The sequence below is a fragment of the Watersipora subatra genome, chromosome 3 (genome assembly GCF_963576615.1).
Source record: "Watersipora subatra chromosome 3, tzWatSuba1.1, whole genome shotgun sequence".
Lineage (NCBI taxonomy): Eukaryota > Metazoa > Bryozoa > Gymnolaemata > Cheilostomatida > Watersiporidae > Watersipora > Watersipora subatra.
This window is the reverse complement of record NC_088710.1, coordinates 35,975,960-35,999,358: the sequence shown is the minus strand read 5'-3', so window position 1 is coordinate 35,999,358 and position 23,399 is coordinate 35,975,960. Positions and strand designations below refer to the sequence as shown.

At 36.5% G+C, this 23,399-nt stretch overlaps 1 protein-coding gene across 1 annotated transcript in view; it reads right to left on the bottom strand.

The window, feature by feature from the left end:
* LOC137390557 (uncharacterized) overlaps positions 1-20,866 on the bottom strand; it is a 44,693-nt gene extending 23,827 nt beyond the window's left edge. Inside the window, exons 1-18 of the mRNA XM_068076886.1 lie at positions 20,784-20,866; positions 15,799-15,967; positions 15,149-15,292; positions 14,354-14,494; positions 13,488-13,712; positions 11,890-12,073; positions 7,898-8,100; positions 7,384-7,497; positions 6,498-6,629; positions 5,524-5,613; positions 4,866-5,027; positions 4,167-4,286; positions 2,811-2,946; positions 2,229-2,407; positions 1,693-1,779; positions 1,104-1,265; positions 604-748; positions 229-410 (exon numbers count right to left, since the gene is read on the bottom strand). Of these exons, the coding sequence (XP_067932987.1) occupies positions 229-410; positions 604-748; positions 1,104-1,265; positions 1,693-1,779; positions 2,229-2,407; positions 2,811-2,946; positions 4,167-4,286; positions 4,866-5,027; positions 5,524-5,613; positions 6,498-6,629; positions 7,384-7,497; positions 7,898-8,100; positions 11,890-12,073; positions 13,488-13,712; positions 14,354-14,494; positions 15,149-15,292; positions 15,799-15,967; positions 20,784-20,866 (2,658 nt within the window). The remainder of the gene's footprint in view (positions 1-228; positions 411-603; positions 749-1,103; positions 1,266-1,692; positions 1,780-2,228; positions 2,408-2,810; positions 2,947-4,166; positions 4,287-4,865; positions 5,028-5,523; positions 5,614-6,497; positions 6,630-7,383; positions 7,498-7,897; positions 8,101-11,889; positions 12,074-13,487; positions 13,713-14,353; positions 14,495-15,148; positions 15,293-15,798; positions 15,968-20,783) is intronic.
* Between the last annotated feature and the right edge of the window lie 2,533 nt (positions 20,867-23,399).

The following is a 23,399-nucleotide window of genomic DNA, read 5'->3' as shown; positions in this document are numbered from 1 at the left end:
ATCATTGTAACCAATGCATCGAATTGTTATCATCACTCGAAAGTGCCATGTCAGAAACTTCCTAGTGATGAAAAACTGCATTTCCTATAAGGCTAATTTTATTTTATGGATTCCAGTTTCTGCCTTTTTTTCTACAAATTTTCACAACTGCCCTCAGCACCCTTCCCTTAACCTATAAAAACTCAAGCAATGTATCGGTAGGTGTTTCCTGTAACTTCTTCAACTTACAATAACAGGGAGGTCAGCTGTGGTCACAATCTCAGGTTCATACTCAACAGTAGTGAGCTGCCCGAGGCTGACCTCTGACCTGAAGGTGTATGTCTCATTTATTGCTGCTGACTCATCCAGCATTATAATAGCTGTGAAATTTGCAAACGCCTCTGGTGGGTGGTCGGCGTAGATGTCATAGCCTAAAAAGATATGTGGTCGGTAGTGTAGATGTTATAACAAGAAATTAGGTGAACAGGCTGCGTAGATGATATAACTGTTAAAAAAGTATGTGGTATCGCAAAATTCTTTCGTAACCTGAAAAACTGTGCAAAGCTGTCATATGTTTCACAATCTGTTTGGCACTAAATAAAAGATTTAATGTAATGTACACACTGTAGCTAGTCACTGCAGGAATATTCAGAGAGGACTTCCAAAGCCTGTGAGTTTCTGGCTCATAGAAGATTTCAGCATCAGTTGTGTTCGGAGGAAGATAGTCGACAAGAGCTTTTCCGAACCCTTCTCGTAGTACTTTGCACACCTGCCAAATATAGCACAGCGCACCCTTTCAAATATAGCTCATTGCACACCTGCCAAATACAGTATAGCACCTTCCACACCTGCCAAATATAGCGCAATGCACTCCTGCCAAATATAACACATTGCGCCCTTGCCATATACATGTATAGCGCATTGCAGACCTCGCAAATATAGGTAGCTCATTGCAGACCTGCCAAGCAAGCAGCTTGCACCCCTGCCAAATATAGCACATTGCAGACCTGCCAAGCAAGCACCTTCCACACCTGCTAAATACATGTATTAGGTAATTCATATTTGTATTTTAAATTTTACTAAACAAAACTATCAGTCTGAAACTGTCAGTAGATAATACAGACCTGAATTTGAGGTGAGAGTGACTCGATATTCACATATAGGTCAGCAGAGGTCCGGTAAGGAAGGTTGACTGCAATATTGTATCTGAGTACTTCTCCTCGTCTCACAACGTTTGTTTTGTAGCCCTCCGCCATTCGCATGTCGAGGTCTGGTTGCCAGTCAAACTATAACACAATGTCGCTACACACTCAGGAAACATACTTCTAGAGTTGTAACTTGTTTGTGATTTCTATCAATTCAAGAGGAATGATTAAGCATATGTTCTGGGCTAAGCATTGCAGTTGTACTTGGTGTCTGCATCCAAAGTTATTTGATCTTAGCAAAACACCAACAATCACAGTTATCAACCAACTCTTTCCTCTCTTACTCAATCGTATGAATGGTTGAAACTTGCAATTGCTTTTTTCTGTGTTGTTTTTCAGGCCAACCTATTGAACAGACTGCATTGCGTTGCGTGGACAGATCTAGAAGGAGATGCAGAGAGCTTCATTTTACAATAAAACGAACCACCATCTGAGATTTAACAGATAACCTTCATGTTGGAAGGCCAACATCTAGCGGCTGAGCTATCTGTCTCATACCAAAACATACATTTGTGTAATAGTCAGGAGCTGTAGCAGAGTAAGTGAATCCAACTCGCGCTGTGTAGATGTATCCTTGAGGGAGAGTCACAGTTGCCTGCAATAAGAAACTAATATTCACAATGGTTCCCTGGTCATAGTTCTGTACTTGGAAAATAATCCATGGGAAATAAATTGTTTATAGTTAAAAAGCCGCTCAAATGTAGAGCGAATAGAAGTATCCTATTGCTAGGTATTGCATATCTACTGATCAATAGGCGATGGAACAGCTCTAAAATTTTGAAAAACTTTAAAAGGGATATATAACATCATATGTATAATGACATTATCATTATAATGTTCCATATTAAAATTAAACTTGGATTTGTTTTCCTTGACCAGTTCATGAACCCAAGTTCAAATGCTGCTGACAACTTATTTTCCTTGCTGTCCATGTACTATTTTAAATAAGCGTATAATATGATAAAAGATGTAAATTATTTATTATATATTTATTAAATGCAATTAAGTGCTGACATAAACTAGCAACATGATCCTGAGACGTACCAACAGCCACAGAATTTCTCCATCAGTCAAACTGGCAGCAGTTCGACCTCTGCAGACAACATAGGCTCTTAGCCTAATAGTTCTGTCTTCATACGCGTACCTCGGGCTGTCCTCGCGTTTCAAACTTGTCAAGTATTCAAAGATCTTGTTTGCATGGTTATACACTGCATCCTGATTGACTACAGAATTTAAGATATAAATGGAAATAAAAAAATGTCTTTAGAATAAAACTCAGCAAAGGATAGAGGCTAGTATAAGAATATACTAGCCACGTGGTTAGTATAGCATAAAAGTTAATAGCAGTTTGCAGTGAAAGACTCTGTATTGTATCTTGACTAATATAGCAATAACTTCATAGTTGATCAAAAACAGCAAGTTTTATATACTTGAGAAACTTGAAAGACTGCAGCTGAGAAACGCTGGCTCAAAATCACTAAAAAAATTGAAATTAAATATGTATTATAGATTCAAAGTTAGTACTCAAATATAAAAAGACTAACACGAATGACGAACGCCAAGAGGCTTTAAGAGCGTATCGCTGATTGTATTACTTGCAGCGAGCATCGTTTAAATTATGCTAACCTTCAGTTTCAGCACTGCCATAGTACCAAACACCTTCACTTCTAAAGATGAGAGACTTGCCAACATGATCAGGTTTTACTTCGACAATCTTCAGAGTTGTCATATCCTGAGATGTGTTTGTTGTGGCAAACTCAACCTAAATAGAGGCATACCATATAGAGGCCTAGAGTAAGACAGAGTAAGGCATAGAGTAAGGCATAGAGTAAGACATAGAGTAAGACATTGAGTAAGACATAGAGTAACACATAGAGTAAGACATAGAGTCTATGTCTTACTCTATGTCTTACTCTATGTGTTACTCTATGTGTTACTCTATGTCTTAGTCTATGTCTTACTCTATGTCTTACTCTATGCCTTACTTTATGTCTTACTCTATGACATAGAGTAAGACATTGAGTAAGACACAAAGTAAGGCATAGAGTAAGGCATAGAATAAGACATAAAGTAAGGCATAGAGTAAGACATAGAGTAAAACATAGAGTAAGGCATAGAGTAAGACATAGAGTAAGTCATAGAGTAAGACATAGAGTAAGACATAGAGTAAGGCATAAAGTAAGACATAAAGTAAGGCATAGAGTAAGACATAGAGTAAGACATAGAGTAAAGCATTGAGTAAGACATAAAGTAAGGCATAGAGTAAGACATAGAGTAAGACATAGAGTAAGACATATAGTAAGACATAGAGTAAGACATAGAGTAAGGCATAGAGTAAGACGTAAAGTAAGGCATAGAGTAAGGCATAGAGTAAGGCATTGAGTAAGGCATTGAGTAAGGCATAGAGTAAGACATAGAGTAAGGCATAGAGTAAGGCATAGAGTAAGGCATAGAGTAAGGCATAGAGTAAGACATAGAGTAAGACATAGAGTAAAGCATTGAGTAAGACATAAAGTAAGGCATAGAGTAAGACATAGAGTAAGACATAGAGTAAGACATATAGTAAGACATAGAGTAAGACATAGAGTAAGGCATAGAGTAAGACATAAAGTAAGGCATAGAGTAAGGCATAGAGTAAGGCATAGAGTAAGGCATTGAGTAAGGCATAGAGTAAGACATAGAGTAAGGCATAGAGTAAGGCATAGAGTAAGGCATAGAGTAAGGCATAGAGTGAAGCATAGAGTAAGGCATAGAGTAAGGCATAGAGTGAAGCATAGAGTAAAGCATAGAATACTCCCTCAACATCCTTCCCAAAAAATGAATCTGGTTGTAAACATAGGTGTAATGAAACTAGTAAACAATATTTTGAGAAATAAAAGCATGTATACTATCGAAAGAGAAAGTGTTGCTGAAGGCATCTCTTAACAGCACATTGTTAAGGCAGTCTGTTGTAGATATGAGAAATGGCTACATTCATCTTACCGTCATAGAGTCATATGATAAAGCAGGAGGTATGATGATATCTAGGTCGACAACGCCCCCTGTTTCTGATGTAATGTTGTAGTTTCTTCCCATAACATTCGCCAATGAAAAGGAAGGCAGCTGCAAGTCAGAGCTAGAGAGTGTATACCAGTTATAAAGATAACAGTTTAACATGAAACAGGTGTCAGACTGTATTGTATAATATTAGTCAAATACAAAACTAAGTTTGGAGCTGAGCTAGTGTAGGATTACATCAAATTTAGTTTACACGATCTATTCTTATTCAAGTGTATAACTTAGTGATATATCAGACATACATGTCAACTCAAGTGTATAACTTAGTGATATATCAGACATACATGTCAACTGAAGTGTATAACTTAGTGATATATCAGACATACATGTCAACTCAAGTGTATAACTTAGTGATATATCAGACATACATGTCAACTCAAGTGTATAACTTAGTGATATATCAGACACACATGTCAACTCAAGTGTATAACTTAGTGATATATCAGACATACATGTCAACTCAAGTGTATAACTTAGTGATATATCAGACACACATGTCAACTCAAGTGTATAACTTAGTGATATATCAGACATACATGTCAACTCAAGTGTATAACTTAGTGATATATCAGACATACATGTCAACTCAAGTGAATAATTGAGTGATATATCAGGCATACATACCTGCTCAACTGTATAGCTCTGGGGCACTTCAGACATATCCACGTTAACAATATCCACCCAGTAGATCTTCTCATTATGTGTCACACCTACTTCTACAGGTAGTGTGTCGCTGAGAGTGTAGTAGCTTGTGACTACATTGAGAAGCCGTAAACCTATCTCTATCTGCATAAACAGAATGAGTTGGCTATAAAACACTTAAAATAATAACATAGTTTTACTATGGTAAAAGTAAATTTAAATAAGCTATATAGTACTAACAGCATTTTAAACACTAACCAAATGTTTTGTATCATGTGTTTTTCTATTCATAACAACAATTGGTGTCTAAGTATGTTCAATTTAGACGTTTTTGGTAGTTAAATATGTTTACTACAGCAAATATTTACTTGCTTTAAAAATATTTGACAGTTCAGACGTATTCCAATCTGGCGTTAGTTACAAGTCGGGACTAGAATTAAAATAAGACATTTGTATTTATCTAAAGCTGTCTGGCTTCCATTTTGTGATCTTATTCATCTTCTGGTTCCATTGTTAGGATGGTTCAACTTTGTATAAAAATCTTAACTGAGAAGCATTTTTTGGACTGACTCTTATAAGGAAACACTAATTTAGACATAAAATAGTGATGAGAGGTGAAGTCTGATATAGGTCAGCATACCTGTACAGTCTCATCATCAGGTCTATCTCTCTGCCCGATGTTGCCAACATTCCTAAAGTGCATGGAAAGGTAGTCCACATTAATTCCATCCTAAAAATAAAACTGAATGTAATAAAACCCATGATGCATACTTAAGCATCTCAGGAAACTCTGTGAGATTCTTCAACAAGACAGTATTATTGGTCCAAGTCTATTACAAGCCTCATTATTGGTCCAAGTCTATTACAAGCCTCATTATTGGTCGGTAAGTTCTATGTTTCTACTTTTTGATAACAGTTAGATTTTTACCGCTTATCCAGTTTGCATGTTTATATTCTAAATGTGAAACAGAAGTTTATAAAACTTTTAATATTTTGCAGTAAAATGTCGTAATTTGCTAAAACTTTAACAAATAACTATTAACTAATTCAACTTACTAAAACCAAAAAAATTATTACAAACTATTTTATCAAAACAGTATTCAACCTATAAAATTTAACTTCGTTATTTACATTGGACATAAGTTGTAAGAGTTTCAGCTTTGGCTACGTTCCGCACTTTGAAAGTGCTAACATCAATTTCTATATACAGAGCTTAAACAGAATAACGGTTTGAAGGAATATTCAATTAATAATTAAATAATTTGCAATAATTCCTCTTTATGTTGACTTTCCAGCCAATTAAAGTTTGGTGGAATTGTCGCACAACTTTGGCCTCGAAGTATAGTTAGCATTAATTTATGTAATCATAGTATACTGTAATATCTGCATATTGAGAAGGCGACTCCTCCTTTGTGTCATACCTCACTTTCAGAATTTTGAGTGTCATACTGTGTGCTACATAAAATACTGTATGGCCCAATTTACAAAAATCCATATGTATAGTCCAACTGACTAAGAGTATCACACAGTCTCATACCATTAAGATAAATAACAGTGGCAAGTAATATGATGGAAGGATAAATCCAAATATTTGAGGTGCAATCATCACAATACCTTTGATACTTTAGTTATGCCATAGTCAGTAAACCTTTCGAGATGTGGCATGTTGAATCCAATCTTAGACACTCGTTCGCTCTCTATGTTCATTATCGAGTTACCTTCATGTACAGGTACATTGACTTCAACCTGCAGACCATACTTTGTTGATAAGACGGCTATCATCACAACTGTACAATGTATAGATATTATATCTATATGTATATATTTACTGCTATGTATAAATATATGTACATGTCTATACATATATATGCATATATTTGTATATATACATATATATACATATATATATATACATATACATATATATGCATATACATGTACATATATTTATATATATATAGATATAGCAGTACTCAATGACTAAAACAAAACTAGCAAAAAGAGGAAAAAGTCGAAAAATATCTCTCACTCGGTGAGGAGATTGAAAAGTGCTGGCATATGAGAATACATGTAATTGTAATTTTATTAGCCGTTGAAGCAATAACACCTGCACATCAAATGTTATTTGCCCAAAGACCGGCGCAAATTTATACAAGTGAGTTGCAGCAAAGCGCGGGATTGGGAATGCCTAAAATTTTGAAGCAAGTGCTCAAACTCCCAGGTCTCCGGTAGAAGACCTGAGTTTTAGTAGACATTACTGCCTACTCAAATTAAATGGGATGAGAAAACAATTTATATGCGAGTCATATATATAAAAAAATTGAAATATAGATATAATTTAAAAATATAATATATAAAACAATTAATGCAAATGTTAACAGGAGTTGTCTTGTCATTGATGAATGTTTATAGGCTCTAACAAATCATTAAAGCAGTAAAAGAGAGAAGAGGAGTTGTTTTATTATCTAATCAGTAAAGTTGTTTGCTGTAATTGTCTCACCAGGTAATCAGTGATCGTGCTTGCTGGAATTGTTAAGTTGATAGCAATACCGAAAAAACCATCAATAGCCACTTGGTCAGTGCTAGGCCATGTCATGAAGTCAGCTGAAATCTCCTGCAACAAAGATGTCATTACTGCGGTTAGCACGTACCTTTACAATCCATACTGGACTGAACACTGAGTTAGGGTTGAATAAAGAAATAAAGGCTCAAAGGGGTGGATAACTCTGGTAATTGGTGTTGACACGAATGTAGGCCCTCTGCAGCAAAAGTGTGTGAATTATATATAGTAGGTTGAATATTTGAGCAATTTGTCAACAGAGTTGAATTTATCCTACCAATATTGTAAAAGAAATATCAAATATTATAAAATTTGAATTGACATCAATAATGCAAACATCACTGGTTTTGTTTGGAGCCTTATATAAGTGAGAGACAACGTCTATACACATATCTGCATTCTAAAACATATAGCTAACAAACTCAATCGTACACCCTCAATATTGGCAGCCTACCATTTCTGGGAGATTAGCATCGACAGCTTGGACAGGCACACTGCCAGTCCACATTATCTCCATAGAGTCAGACTCCCTTCTCTTCCATATTGCAAAGGTTATGTCATACGGATTCTCAGCATCAAGTTCATGCTCCAGCATAGTGATGACAACTTCAAATGTTATTGTGTTGTCATTGACGTCATAGTTTCTTGAGAGATAGCCTGTGATAAGTTGACTTGAATTTGTCGCAATGCACACATGGTTATACTTGTATTCAGACTAAGGCAAAAAGTAATAATATTAGAATTATATTCTAACTACACCTCAGCTACAAGGTGAGGTTAATACAAACCTTCAATCCACCAATCAAATGATTGGAATTAAAATCAAGCAGAAGAAACAGCTCTAGAAACAGATTTAGCTAACAGCTCTAGTTAATAACAACTACACTATTCACAATGGCCTGCAATATCTTCTTACATGTCTTACTTATAACACAGCAAATTGAGTAGTCACAGTCTTTTTACACATATCATATCATCTGTCAACTGTGAGCTGTCAGTTATGGTAGAGAAATGGGTAAGTTGCTGTTGGAGAGTAACGGAGGATTTATGGTAGAGTGTTGGTAGAGTTATGATGGAGTGATGGTGGAGTGATGGTAGAGTTATGGTGGAGTGATGATGGAGTTAGGTGAAGTGAAGGTGGAGTTATGGTGGAGTGATGATGGAGTTATGGTGGAATGATGGTGGAGTTATGGTGGAGTTATGGTGAAGTGAAGATGGAGTTATGGTGGAGTGATGGTGGAGTGAAGGTAGAGTTATGGTGGAGTGATGGTAGAGTAATGGTGGAGTGATGGTGGAGTGAAGATGGAGTTATGGTGGAGTTATGGTGGAGTTATGGTGGAGTTATGGTGGAGTTATGGTGGAGTGAAGGTGGAGTTATGGTAGAGGGATGGTGGAGTGATAGTGGAGTGGAAGTGGAGTGATGGTGGAGTGGAAGTGGAGTTATGGTAGAGGGATGGTGGAGTGATAGTGGAGTGGAGGTGGAGTTATGGTAGAGGGATGGTGGAGTGATAGTGGAGTGGAGGTGGAGTTATGGTGGAGTGACAGAGAAGCGATGGAGGCAAAGGCTGTACAAGCTTCAAAGTTGAGAACAATGATGAGCAGAAATATGAAAGACTCTAATTGCAATTATTGGCATATCTCAAACAGATCAATATCTGAACAATGCTATGACCAGCGCTTGACTTCAGGCCTAGTAACAATATAATAATGACTGTGAAATGCAATTCTATCAAATTATAAAGGACAAGATGTGTGTACATTTACAGGATGTAGAATGTACACCAGAGCATACGTGACATGTAAAGCATGTTCATTCAATTTTAAGACCTATGTAAACTTTTTTAGTACATTTTCTTACGAATTAACTTTTATAAATAGTTATAAACCACAGGATAGCAAAACGAAAATTTAATACTTAATAATTTTCAGCAGTAAAAGTAGGAAACAATTTTGAAAAGATGAGATAATACGATAACTTCTATTTAGTTTCATATAAGTTGTAACCAACATGATAGGTTGTTGTATAATTTAGATACGATATAATGCAAAATAATAAGATATGATACTATATAATAAGATACATCCCAAGATAATATAACACAATAAAATATTATGACAAGATACAATGTGGTACAATATAATTTTTGACGTGACTCTAAATTGTGGCATTGAGTAATTTAATGCAATACAAAATTATATATTATAATATATAATGATGTGATGTATTGTAATATAGTATGATATGATTAGTTTAATACATTTTAACATAATATAACACAATAATATGTTACAATATGATACAATGTGATACAATATAATTTTGGCGTGACTCTAAATTGTGGCATCGAGTAATTTAATGCAATACAGAATTACATTTATATGTACAATATATACATTACATGTATATATTATAATATATAATAATGTGATGTATTGTAATATAGTATGGTATGATTAGTTTAATACATTTTAACATAATATAACACAATAATATGTCACAATATGATACAATGTGATACAATATAATTTTGATGTGACTCTAAATTGTGGCATTGATTAACGCTTAATTATAGATAGATAGTAGCATTGCGGTCCCACCTCAACATTATTTTGTTTAATTGTATTAAAATTTATTGTATTTAGGTAAAAACCCTGTTAGTGCATCAAACTTGATTACTTTGGAAATATTAACAAACAATTTGTAACAAGTTTGTTGACAACTTTGAATAATTATGATTAAACAAATAATACAGCGATAACAGATTTATGAATTACTGCTCGAGTGTTACATAATATTATTATGTATGACAGATTATGTTAATGGGTTTCACTATGTATGCTTTTGTAGTTCATCTGTTACTCATCTGACACCTTTATTGAATTAGCAGTGAGCTCTTACCTGTGTTGACAACTGTGCCGAGTTCAACTCTGACATAGTCTCCACTTTCCGCTGATCCTTGTCTCGTTACGTTATATGTGTCGCTGTTGATCCCACTCTGATAACTTGCACCTGCGAGATTGTACGAGTATAGGTTCCTAGGCTATGGTTTGACCTTGGTTATAAGTTTAATTAATAAGGATGTATGAGAAATGTATATTTATATGTATATTTTTTCTACTTGACACACGCTATCTTGCCATCAACCTGAGAGAACATACTATAAGCAAAATGCATTTTTGTATTAAAGTAAGCAATTCATATGGTTTTTTTGACAAGTGTCAGCAAGTTGGTGACACTGCTGCAAATAATCAAGGTGTTGAAGAATGTCGTTACGGCTTGGGCGCTGACATTTTTGGAACAATAGTTAACCTTTTACTTTTTTGTTTTACTTTTTGTAATCATAATAAAAATATAAGTAAAATTAGTGAAGAGTTTATTAAGCTAATCTTGTAATTGCCATCCAAATGGCTCCACAGTAACCTTAACACTCTGACACCTGGGCACAAGCTAATTCGGGGAGTTGTTTTCCTACCTGATCCTACGCCCAATGAAACCCGACTAGGTGGTTTTGCTTTGTTTTCACCTACTTATAGTTTAGCAAAAATTACAAAAGTGTGGTAACTTTGTGGGTAATGTGTGTTCAGTATAATTCCAAAGTTTCGAGTTGATTGAATAGCTAGTTTTTGAGATATCTTCAAAATACCAAGATCGTTTCAAACTGATGAGAAATAAAAAATGGCTGCTAACTGGGCATTAGTTTCTGATGACTCACTGATTAAAATTTTTTGTAATTAAAACTCTAAAATAGAAAAAACTTGAAAGCTTTTTCTCCTCAACAAGATGAGTATTGAAACTAGTTGTTTTTTTATTCATAGCAAATATACAGACTCTATCAGACTCGGTGCACTGTAATCATTATGTTTTTCCAGTTACCACTTCAAAATTATATTTAGTTCAAAAAGAATTGTGCTAATTGAACTGCGTTCACAGTAGATAAAAAGTTGTTAACACATTCTAGGACCACAGTCTGGAACAAGGGGACCTGCTTGTATGTACAAGGTTAGAATTCAGTGTGTGAATAATACCTTCTCTGGTACGTGAAATCATCTCAGCGTATTTCCGTGAATAAAGTTGTCATTGTATGTCAAGGCCAATGTTAAAAAGTTCAAAAAGCCCAGACAAACCAGCCATGAAAATGAAATCCTAATTGTAAACATTTTCTGAATACCTTTTCATTAAAATCATATATGACATTTTGTTGCATGTTTTATCTGCTATAATTATGGATTGACCAAGTATATGCATAGTCTTCATGCTATGGACTGACAATGAACATGGATTGAAAATGTCTGACAGCTCATAGAGCTGTGAGTTCATAGAGCTGTGAGTTCATAGAGCTGTGAGTTCATAGAGCTGTGAGTTCATAGAGCTGTGAGTTCATAGATGTGTGGAGATGCTACCTATTGCTACTATATGAGTCATAGAAGTAACCACCAACTACTTACCAACAGAAGCGATTGACACACGATCGATAGACATGCCCTGAGGTAGATCTATGGGTGTGAAGACATCTAGAACCAGAGTAGAGGAGAGGTCATGTATGGTAGCGGTTACTGTCCATACATCCGTCATTCCAATCATTAACTCTGCTGGTCCATCAGCAGAAAATTGGTTGTAGGAGGCCACGTCCTAGAATATTGTAAAGATATAAAACTAAAGTCTTATATGGATATTAGATGGGTAACACTATCTACTACCCTCTTAGGATATTATGTTTATATCTCCTCCAGCACTCCAATTTACCCCCAGCACTCCACCTTACCCCCAGCACTCCACCTTACCCCCAGCACTCCACCTTACCCCCAGCACTCCACCTTACCCCCAGCACTCCACCTTACCCCCAGCACTCCACCTTACCCCCAGCACTCCACCTTACCCCCAGCACTCCACCTTACCCCCAGCACTCCACCTTACCCCCAGCACTCCACCTTACCTCCAGCACTCCACCTTACCCCCAGCACTCCACCTTACCCCCAGCACTCCACCTTACCCCCAGCACTCCACCTTACCCCCAGCACTCCACCTTACCCCCGCCCCTGCCCCCTCTACCATGACCAACTGTCACGTGTCCTCGACTTTCTTTAGCAATGTTACTATCGCAGTGTTATGATTTTAAAAAGAACTTTACATCTGGGTGTAAACTAGACTCCGTGATTCTCTGCTTGCTGAGACAGAAAAGTGAGAGATAAATATTTTTAAGTTTTTTGTTCGATTGATTCAGCAATCAGAAAAGAGAAAGCAGAGGAAAAAGTAAACACATATTAGTAATTAACTACACGGCTGCTAACATCTTTGGAAGGGAGAGTGAGAGATAACAGTAAACTATCACACCTATTTTGTCACTTATATATAATGGCGACCTTGACACAAGATGGTTACAGACAAAATTTTGTGTTCATTTTATGAGTCATAAAATATACTATTGATAACAAATAGATTTCAACATTACCAATGCTTGATATAAACAAAACAAACGCTAAATGTGTAATATTTGTTTTTTTTTTCAGGCTTTATCTTATTTATAAAATGTTTCCTGTTAAGCCCTGCTCTACCGCTGGCTGTAAAATTAAAGTAATACTGATGCTGTAATAATGTAATAATAATAATAATGTAATAATGATGCTGATACATTAACTTCTGAAAATGTTGGGGTATATTTATGCTATCCTATGCAGAATTGGTAGTTTCTCAAACTCTAGCATGCTGCTAAATACTAACCCAGTAGCCCTTGATTCTAAAAAACTGAAGCTAAAAAAACTTATGTCCTTCGAAGCGCTACTAGTCAACCGTACTCTTATAACTGATAATAAGCTTTGTTGCTATCATGTTAGGGTGACAGGCTTTGACAGGCAATCAACAGGTGCTCATGATATAACAACTGCAAATAACTTGTTAGAGGCTTGTTATGCCAATTCAGCATGCTTGAATTATAAAAAATGGGAAAACATTAGCATTAATAAAAATATGTATTATCTTTTATTAGCAGTGAAGTCAAACTTTAAAGTAAATAAGTATATATTTAACTATGTTTAGTAGCACATACCAAGGCATCAAATGTGCTGTCATATACTACAGCATCTTGAGCTACAGAGAATAGCTCAGAATCCAAGAGAGCAGCTATGCTAATCCGGTAGGACTCTCCGTGTACCCACTCGCTATGAGGCAGAGTTTGCACCTCAAACAGTATCTCAACTTGACTGGGCTGATAATCACTCAGATCTGCGAGAGAGTTGTGTACCTTTCCCAGGGCTATTGTTGCACGGTCATACTAAAATATTACCGGTAGTTTGAATTTGACAGTGGCCACTCGCTTTCCATAATATATTATATTGTGTTATGTATTATGTAATATCGTATAGCATCATATGGAATCGTGCTGCATCCTATGGTATAGTGACTATTGTGTGATATTGTAACCTATTGTACTATACTGTACTGTATTTCATTGTATTGCATCACAATAAATATCATTGCATAGCGAAGCACATAACAGCTTTACGTTGACTCCAATAACACTGCTTAGTATAGAGTTATACTTTCATGGTATTATGTTATGTGACATGGCACTGCATTGTGTTATGCTATGTTAAGTTATGTTATGCTACGCTGTGGTATGTTATGTTATGGTAAGTTGTGTTTCATTGCATTGTATTATATCACTTATCAATACATTTGACTTTATTAAAATGTAGGCTTGTTAGATTATATTATGCAATACCATGTTTTTTAAACTGTATTATATCATATTATCTTATATTACATTACGATATATTATTATATTCTTTTAAAGCACAATATATCATAGAAGATTGTGTTTTACACCTAATATTATAATGTAATCCAGAATATTTAAGAGGCTAAATGTAAGTATAGTTAAAGAATTTGAAACTAAAGTTCATAGTCACTCACTCTGCCATCTTTGTAGGTGGAATAGTAAAGTATTTCTTTCTCTTCCACTATGAAGGTGTCAAGGTTACTACCCACATATCCAAATCGTACATTAGAGATCATGAAATATGCCCCACCATTCAGGTCTGTATAGACTTCCAGCTACAATACAATTCTATGAATTTACATTTTCATCGTAACTTAAAACAAAAATCTTAGATGATTTTAACTGTCAAAGTGCTTGAGAAATCTGTATTTTACAAGTACATCAAAAATTACTTGCTTTACTTCCCAAAAGTTGGACTTTTTGAAGCATTGCATTTGTCAACTTATACCCTGTTGCCAATCAACTACGTTTGCTTCAATTACGAAAGTTTTAATACGGCTGCATCAACTGATTGCCCAACATGTGTGAAGTAGTTCAATGGTTAGACTGGACTTTTAAAAGTAAGTTTTTAACTTTGAATCCAATTTGTCGTATCTTTTTTTTTTGTGTTCACCCTCTCGCTGCTCATACACACTGCATGTTCACCCCCTTGCTGCTTATACACACTACATGTTCACCCCCTTGCTGTTCATACACACTGCATGTTCACCCCCTTGCTGCTTATACACACTGTATGTTCAACTCTTGCTGTTCATACACACTACATGTTCACCCCCTTGTTGCTCATACACACTGTATCTTAGAGATACTCTGAAGCAAGCTCTACAAGCGCATTAAAACTTCCATAATCTCAACGAGCTGTGGTCTGGTACCGGATGAGTCAAAAACCGCTGTTCCGTTGCTGACCCATTTTTATTGAAGATACTCACCGACAAGTCTTTGTCCACATCGCTAGCAGTAATAATGCACTGGTAGGATATGATCGAGCCAAACTTGAATGTAGCTCCATCGCTATCATATGGAGAAAGAGCTTTCAGGGAGAATTTGTATCCCTCCGACAAACTGTTTCCGATCTAGAAGAGAAGAAGTATTTTGTGACAGTTTAACCGACAGCCCCGATCAGAGTTAGTCTCATGTACTAGTCAGCCTATGTTGAATGGTCATCAATTGGAATATTAGTAAAGTCTCAGCAGAATAATCTGCAATGCTAATCTTACAGAGGGAACATTCTAAGGTTGGATGCCTCTTGCCTCTGTCAAGATTGGAACTTGGCCTGCTGTCCATAGGTTAGACAATCTTAGATTACTAGGTTACAGTTTGTAGATTAGAAAATCCAAACTAGCAGGCTAAACATCGCGCATTAGACTCTCTAATGTAACCCAATTCTTTTACAAAAAGAACGCACCCTAAAAGAAAATGTCATCATTTAGAGGCAGTCACCAAAGTCTCTTTTATGTTTTCTCTCAAGTTATGACTTTTGACAGACACACTAGCTGCTTGCTGTCAATATGAGTCATACTTATCGTCTCTCATAATTTTGGAGAATAAACTTGTAAAACTATAAAGTTTAGATAAATACATCAGATCGTTTGATTCTCCGATGCCTCTCATCGTCTTTCTGTAAACTCCTCTTTATGGCTGTCTGGCGGCTTCTTTGTGTGTTCTTTCCTCCGAGTGCAGGATTTATCCAACTGGTGTGTGTCGGCTCTCTCAATTCTGGTGCTGGGTACACCTCTGGAAGCTCTTCGCTGCGAGAATTATTATTATTATTATTTGGTTGTGTTGTAAGTGGTTTGTTTACAAACATTTCATCATGCTGTTGTGAAGTGTAATGTAAATATAAAAATACTGCAACAGATCTTTTAAAAAAGGTTTATGACAATCCCAGTTAAAAAGCCAATACGGTATGTTAGTTTTTTGTGTTAGTTTTTTGTGATACATCAATGGTTTGTTTTGGTTTAACTTTAGCAACTTGTCTACGATAGAATAAATAAAAACAACTACTTTGCAGCTGCTGTTCTAAATATATTCTCATGTTGTATCATGCAGCTGGAATATAAAGCTATTGAGAATATCTAAGACTCAAACTAAATCCCAGAGAGGAAACTGTCACTGCTCTAAGTAAAGGATAGCAATATGATAGCGAAATGTGAGTGGAATTCAAACAAATGCACCATATTTTTTCACCTCTCGATTAGAATGTTTACCAAATAATTTGCCAGCCCACTGCTCCTCTCATAACCTAGGAGTTGTAAGCATGGGAAGCCAGACCAATATATCTACTGGATACCAGCAATAGTTTTATATTTGATCAAGGCAGCTACCGAGACAGCCATATATATTTGATCAAGGCAGCTACCGAGACAGCCATATATATTTGATCAAGGCAGCTACCGAGACAGCCATATATATTTGATCAAGGCAGCTACCGAGACAGCCATATATATTTGATCAAGGCAGCTACCGAGACAGCCATATATATTTGATCAAGGCAGCTACCGAGACAGCCATATATATTTGATCAAGGCAGCTACCGAGACAGCCATATATATTTGATCAAGGCAGCTACCGAGACAGCCATATATATTTGATCAAGGCAGCTACCGAGACAGCCATATATATTTGATCAAGGCAGCTACCGAGACAGCCATATATATTTGATCAAGGCAGCTACCGAGACAGCCATATATATTTGATCAAGGCAGCTACCGAGACAGCCATATATATTTGATCAAGGCAGCTACCGAGACAGCCATATATATTTGATCAAGGCAGCTACCGAGACAGCCATATATATTTGATCAAGGCAGCTACCGAGACAGCCATATATATTTGATCAAGGCAGCTACCGAGACAGCCATATATATTTGATCAAGGCAGCTACCGAGACAGCCATATATATTTGATCAAGGCAGCTACCGAGACAGCCATATATATTTGATCAAGGCAGCTACCGAGACAGCCATATATATTTGATCAAGGCAGCTACCGAGACAGCCATATATATTTGATCAAGGCAGCTACCGAGACAGCCATATATATTTGATCAAGGCAGCTACCGAGACAGCCATATATATTTGATCAAGGCAGCTACCGAGACAGCCATATATATTTGATCAAGGCAGCTACCGAGACAGCCATATATATTTGATCAAGGCAGCTACCGAGACAGCCATATATATTTGATCAAGGCAGCTACCGAGACAGCCATATATATTTGATCAAGGCAGCTACCGAGACAGCCATATATATTTGATCAAGGCAGCTACCGAGACAGCCATATATATTTGATCAAGGCAGCTACCGAGACAGCCATATATATTTGATCAAGGCAGCTACCGAGACAGCCATATATATTTGATCAAGGCAGCTACCGAGACAGCCATATATATTTGATCAAGGCAGCTACCGAGACAGCCATATATATTTGATCAAGGCAGCTACCGAGACAGCCATATATATTTGATCAAGGCAGCTACCGAGACAGCCATATATATTTGATCAAGGCAGCTACCGAGACAGCCATATATATTTGATCAAGGCAGCTACCGAGACAGCCATATATATTTGATCAAGGCAGCTACCGAGACAGCCATATATATTTGATCAAGGCAGCTACCGAGACAGCCATATATATTTGATCAAGGCAGCTACCGAGACAGCCATATATATTTGATCAAGGCAGCCACCGAGACAGCCATATATATTTGATCAAGGCAGCCACCGAGACAGCCATATATATTTGATCAAGGCAGCCACCGAGACAGCCATATATATTTGATCAAGGCAGCTACCGAGACAGCCATATATATTTGATCAAGGCAGCCACCGAGACAGCCATATATATTTGATCAAGGCAGCTACCGAGACAGCCATATATATTTGATCAAGGCAGCTACCGAGACAGCCATATATATTTGATCAAGGCAGCTACCGAGACAGCCATATATATTTGATCAAGGCAGCTACCGAGACAGCCATATATATTTGATCAAGGCAGCTACCGAGACAGCCATATATATTTGATCAAGGCAGCTACCGAGACAGCCATATATATTTGATCAAGGCAGCTACCGAGACAGCCATATATATTTGATCAAGGCAGCTACCGAGACAGCCATATATATTTGATCAAGGCAGCTACCGAGACAGCCATATATATTTGATCAAGGCAGCTACCGAGACAGCCATATATATTTGATCAAGGCAGCTACCGAGACAGCCATATATATTTGATCAAGGCAGCTACCGAGACAGCCATATATATTTGATCAAGGCAGCTACCGAGACAGCCATATATATTTGATCAAGGCAGCTACCGAGACAGCCATATATATTTGATCAAGGCAGCTACCGAGACAGCCATATATATTTGATCAAGGCAGCTACCGAGACAGCCATATATATTTGATCAAGGCAGCTACCGAGACAGCCATATATATTTGATCAAGGCAGCTACCGAGACAGCCATATATATTTGATCAAGGCAGCTACCGAGACAGCCATATATATTTGATCAAGGCAGCTACCGAGACAGCCATATATATTTGATCAAGGCAGCTACCGAGACAGCCATATATATTTGATCAAGGCAGCTACCGAGACAGCCATATATATTTGATCAAGGCAGCTACCGAGACAGCCATATATATTTGATCAAGGCAGCTACCGAGACAGCCATATATATTTGATCAAGGCAGCTACCGAGACAGCCATATATATTTGATCAAGGCAGCTACCGAGACAGCCATATATATTTGATCAAGGCAGCTACCGAGACAGCCATATATATTTGATCAAGGCAGCTACCGAGACAGCCATATATATTTGATCAAGGCAGCTACCGAGACAGCCATATATATTTGATCAAGGCAGCTACCGAGACAGCCATATATATTTGATCAAGGCAGCTACCGAGACAGCCATATATATTTGATCAAGGCAGCTACCGAGACAGCCATATATATTTGATCAAGGCAGCTACCGAGACAGCCATATATATTTGATCAAGGCAGCTACCGAGACAGCCATATATATTTGATCAAGGCAGCTACCGAGACAGCCATATATATTTGATCAAGGCAGCTACCGAGACAGCCATATATATTTGATCAAGGCAGCTACCGAGACAGCCATATATATTTGATCAAGGCAGCTACCGAGACAGCCATATATATTTGATCAAGGCAGCTACCGAGACAGCCATATATATTTGATCAAGGCAGCTACCGAGACAGCCATATATATTTGATCAAGGCAGCTACCGAGACAGCCATATATATTTGATCAAGGCAGCTACCGAGACAGCCATATATATTTGATCAAGGCAGCTACCGAGACAGCCATATATATTTGATCAAGGCAGCTACCGAGACAGCCATATATATTTGATCAAGGCAGCTACCGAGACAGCCATATATATTTGATCAAGGCAGCCACCGAGACAGCCATATATATTTGATCAAGGCAGCCACCGAGACAGCCATATATATTTGATCAAGGCAGCCACCGAGACAGCCATATATATTTGATCAAGGCAGCTACCGAGACAGCCATATATATTTGATCAAGGCAGCCACCGAGACAGCCATATATATTTGATCAAGGCAGCTACCGAGACAGTCATATATATTTGATCAAGGCAGCTACCGAGACAGCCATATATATTTGATCAAGGCAGCTACCGAGACAGCCATATATATTTGATCAAGGCAGCTACCGAGACAGCCATATATATTTGATCAAGGCAGCTACCGAGACAGCCATATATATTTGATCAAGGCAGCTACCGAGACAGCCATATATATTTGATCAAGGCAGCTACCGAGACAGCCATATATATTTGATCAAGGCAGCTACCGAGACAGCCATATATATTTGATCAAGGCAGCTACCGAGACAGCCATATATATTTGATCAAGGCAGCTACCGAGACAGCCATATATATTTGATCAAGGCAGCTACCGAGACAGCCATATATATTTGATCAAGGCAGCTACCGAGACAGCCATATATATTTGATCAAGGCAGCTACCGAGACAGCCATATATATTTGATCAAGGCAGCTACCGAGACAGCCATATATATTTGATCAAGGCAGCTACCGAGACAGCCATATATATTTGATCAAGGCAGCTACCGAGACAGCCATATATATTTGATCAAGGCAGCTACCGAGACAGCCATATATATTTGATCAAGGCAGCTACCGAGACAGCCATATATATTTGATCAAGGCAGCTACCGAGACAGCCATATATATTTGATCAAGGCAGCTACCGAGACAGCCATATATATTTGATCAAGGCAGCTACCGAGACAGCCATATATATTTGATCAAGGCAGCTACCGAGACAGCCATATATATTTGATCAAGGCAGCTACCGAGACAGCCATATATATTTGATCAAGGCAGCTACCGAGACAGCCATATATATTTGATCAAGGCAGCCAGCAATATCTTTTAAAAAACGCAACAAGGTATTATAATAAATTTTTTCCAAACTAGCAACTCAAGTGAATGAATGGATTTGCTAAACTAAATGTTTACAAATATTCACTAACCTGAAGAAACCAGAGTTCTTCTGTGGAATCGGCATTTCCAGAGAACCAGCTTTGAGCAAAGTAGCTACAGTCTTTTTCACCATACCCTCCTTTAACAGAGTAGATTACAATTGAAGAAGTTGAATTGTTATAACTTAGAGCTGCAAACTTGTTGCACTAATTTTTGGAGACCGAAAGTTCTTAGTTCAATCATAAATACTTGTAGACAGCAAACTATGGATCTAAAAAACGTCTTCACACATGCTGTCTCTTAGAAAACTAGAAAATGAAACAAAAAGGTATGAATGAAAATAACGATTAGCCTTGCCAAATACTATACAAATGTATATCAAAAAGTAATAACATTTTTCAATACAAACTTGTAAAAGAAAATTACTTGATTAAATTTTATAATTCAACAAATTAAAGAATAAATAATAAAGTTGTAACAGAGTAATAGTTAAATGTTTATACAGCAGTAGTCAGTAGGTCAGTAGTCCACTTTCAAACTTTTTCTAACATTTGCTTGGGCGAGTCTCTTTAACTATATGAGAGACAATCTGCTGTAGATAAGCCAACGGCCTGATACTCCTAAGGCATCTCCTTCACCGTTCACCGTCATAATTATATTCCTAGTGTTTTATATTCCCAGCGCGTTATATTTCTAGAGCATTATAATCCTAGAAAACTATTCTGAGAGCATTATATTTCTGGAGCATTATATTCATGGAGTGTCATATTCCTAGAGTGTTATATTCCTAGAGTGTTATAATCCTAGAGTGTTATATTCCTAGAGTGTTATATTCCTAGAGTGTTATATTTCTAGAGTGTTATATTCCTAGAGTGTTATATTCCTAGAGTGTTATATTCCTAGAGTGTTATATTTCTAGAGTGTTATATTCCTAGAGTGTTATATTTCTAGAGTGTTATGTTCCTAGAGTGTTATATTCCTAGAGTGTTATATTTTTAGAGTGTTATATTTCTAGAGCATTTTACTAGGCAGCATAAACCAACTTACCTCAGTTCCTAAACATTCTTTTGCGAGAAATGTTGCTACAAAAAACAAAAAACCTATAGATAAAGTCATGATCAAACTAATAAACATGTTGAAACGTTTTACTATTATGTATACATGAATTATTATATATTACATATACTATTTAAATATACTTATATACATAAGTATATTTAAATAGTCAGTTATTTCATGTTTATGGTCAAAAGTAATTCTACAACTAAACATACATAAGATAAAGTCAAATTGAAAGTGACAAAACAACTCTGCACTAGTAATAAGAATAATAATAATAATAGTAATAATATTAATATTAATAAGCGGAGTGGTTTTTTAGATTAGAGCTTATTTGGCACGTCAAATTTTATACTAATCTCGTTCCACATTCCAAGGGGAGAACTCTTTACATATTTAAAATCAAAATGAAAAAGTTTAACTTTCCAAATAAGTTTTAGTCTATTTATAGATATAAATATACAAAGCGCAATATATAAAGATTACTTAGTAGGTTGTCAATCAGTACAAATTTATTTCAAGACTACATAGACCTGTTCTCATCTGAGAGTAGATCTATATCTGCTTGAAACTAATTGGTAGTGATTTAGCAGTTAAGTGCTCTTAATATTATATGCTACAGTATAATTCACTCCACACAGTATATTGAGTGTTTTTTTATTATTCTTTATGAAACTAGTATATTTAGTAATAATATATATACATCATAATATAAAATCACATCTTAAAGGACTGTAAAATATGTACAATATGCAGTCAGTCGTGCAACTGCAGTAAAAATACCGCACAGTTGACAGGTTATAATATATGATAGCACACTTTGCGAGCCTGCAAATAAATTATTTAAACTTCTTCAAACATACAAGACACGCAAATGGTTGATTTTTACTTCAACAAGGAAAATCTATTTGAACATTAAAATTACATAAGATGTGGGTCATACGTACCACAGATCTAACATTTCCCAATTTCGACGCAACCACAAAACTTAGTAAAAAACCATCAGAATCAATGTACCTTTTTGATGATGTTTTAAAAAAAATATTTGCACAGCTATTTCTGTGTTGGAGTTGAACAGCATTAATGTGATTATTCTGAGTGCTAAACAAAGCAAGTAAAGCAATAAAGGATGACACAGCTACATCAAAGCGTACAGTTTATGAATGTGACAAACATAACTGAAAGCTGACTACAACCTACCCAGAATTAATGCAGTTAAGAAGCCTTTAGAGATCATATTGATAAGAGCAGCCATGTTCTTGTTTAACTTTTGGCTGAATATCTTGTCCTCGGGTAGCAACAATTAGCTAAAACACTCATCTCAAGCGAGCATTTGAACATCAATAGAATAACAATAGAGAATCAATATCGGTTCTGACACACGAGGAGAGTTTATAGAAAACTTGCATAATTATCGACAGTCACATTGAAAGATATAGGAGCATTGTTGGCACTCATCACATCTTATCGGTTGATGACGTCAGCAAGTACCGCATCAATAGCATCTAATAAATGCTGCTGCGCCTTGTGCTGTCTCAGTGTTTGTTTTGAACTGCAGAACATTCGTGTCTAAATGTTCATTTCCATTCTTTTTATCTACGCGTTCC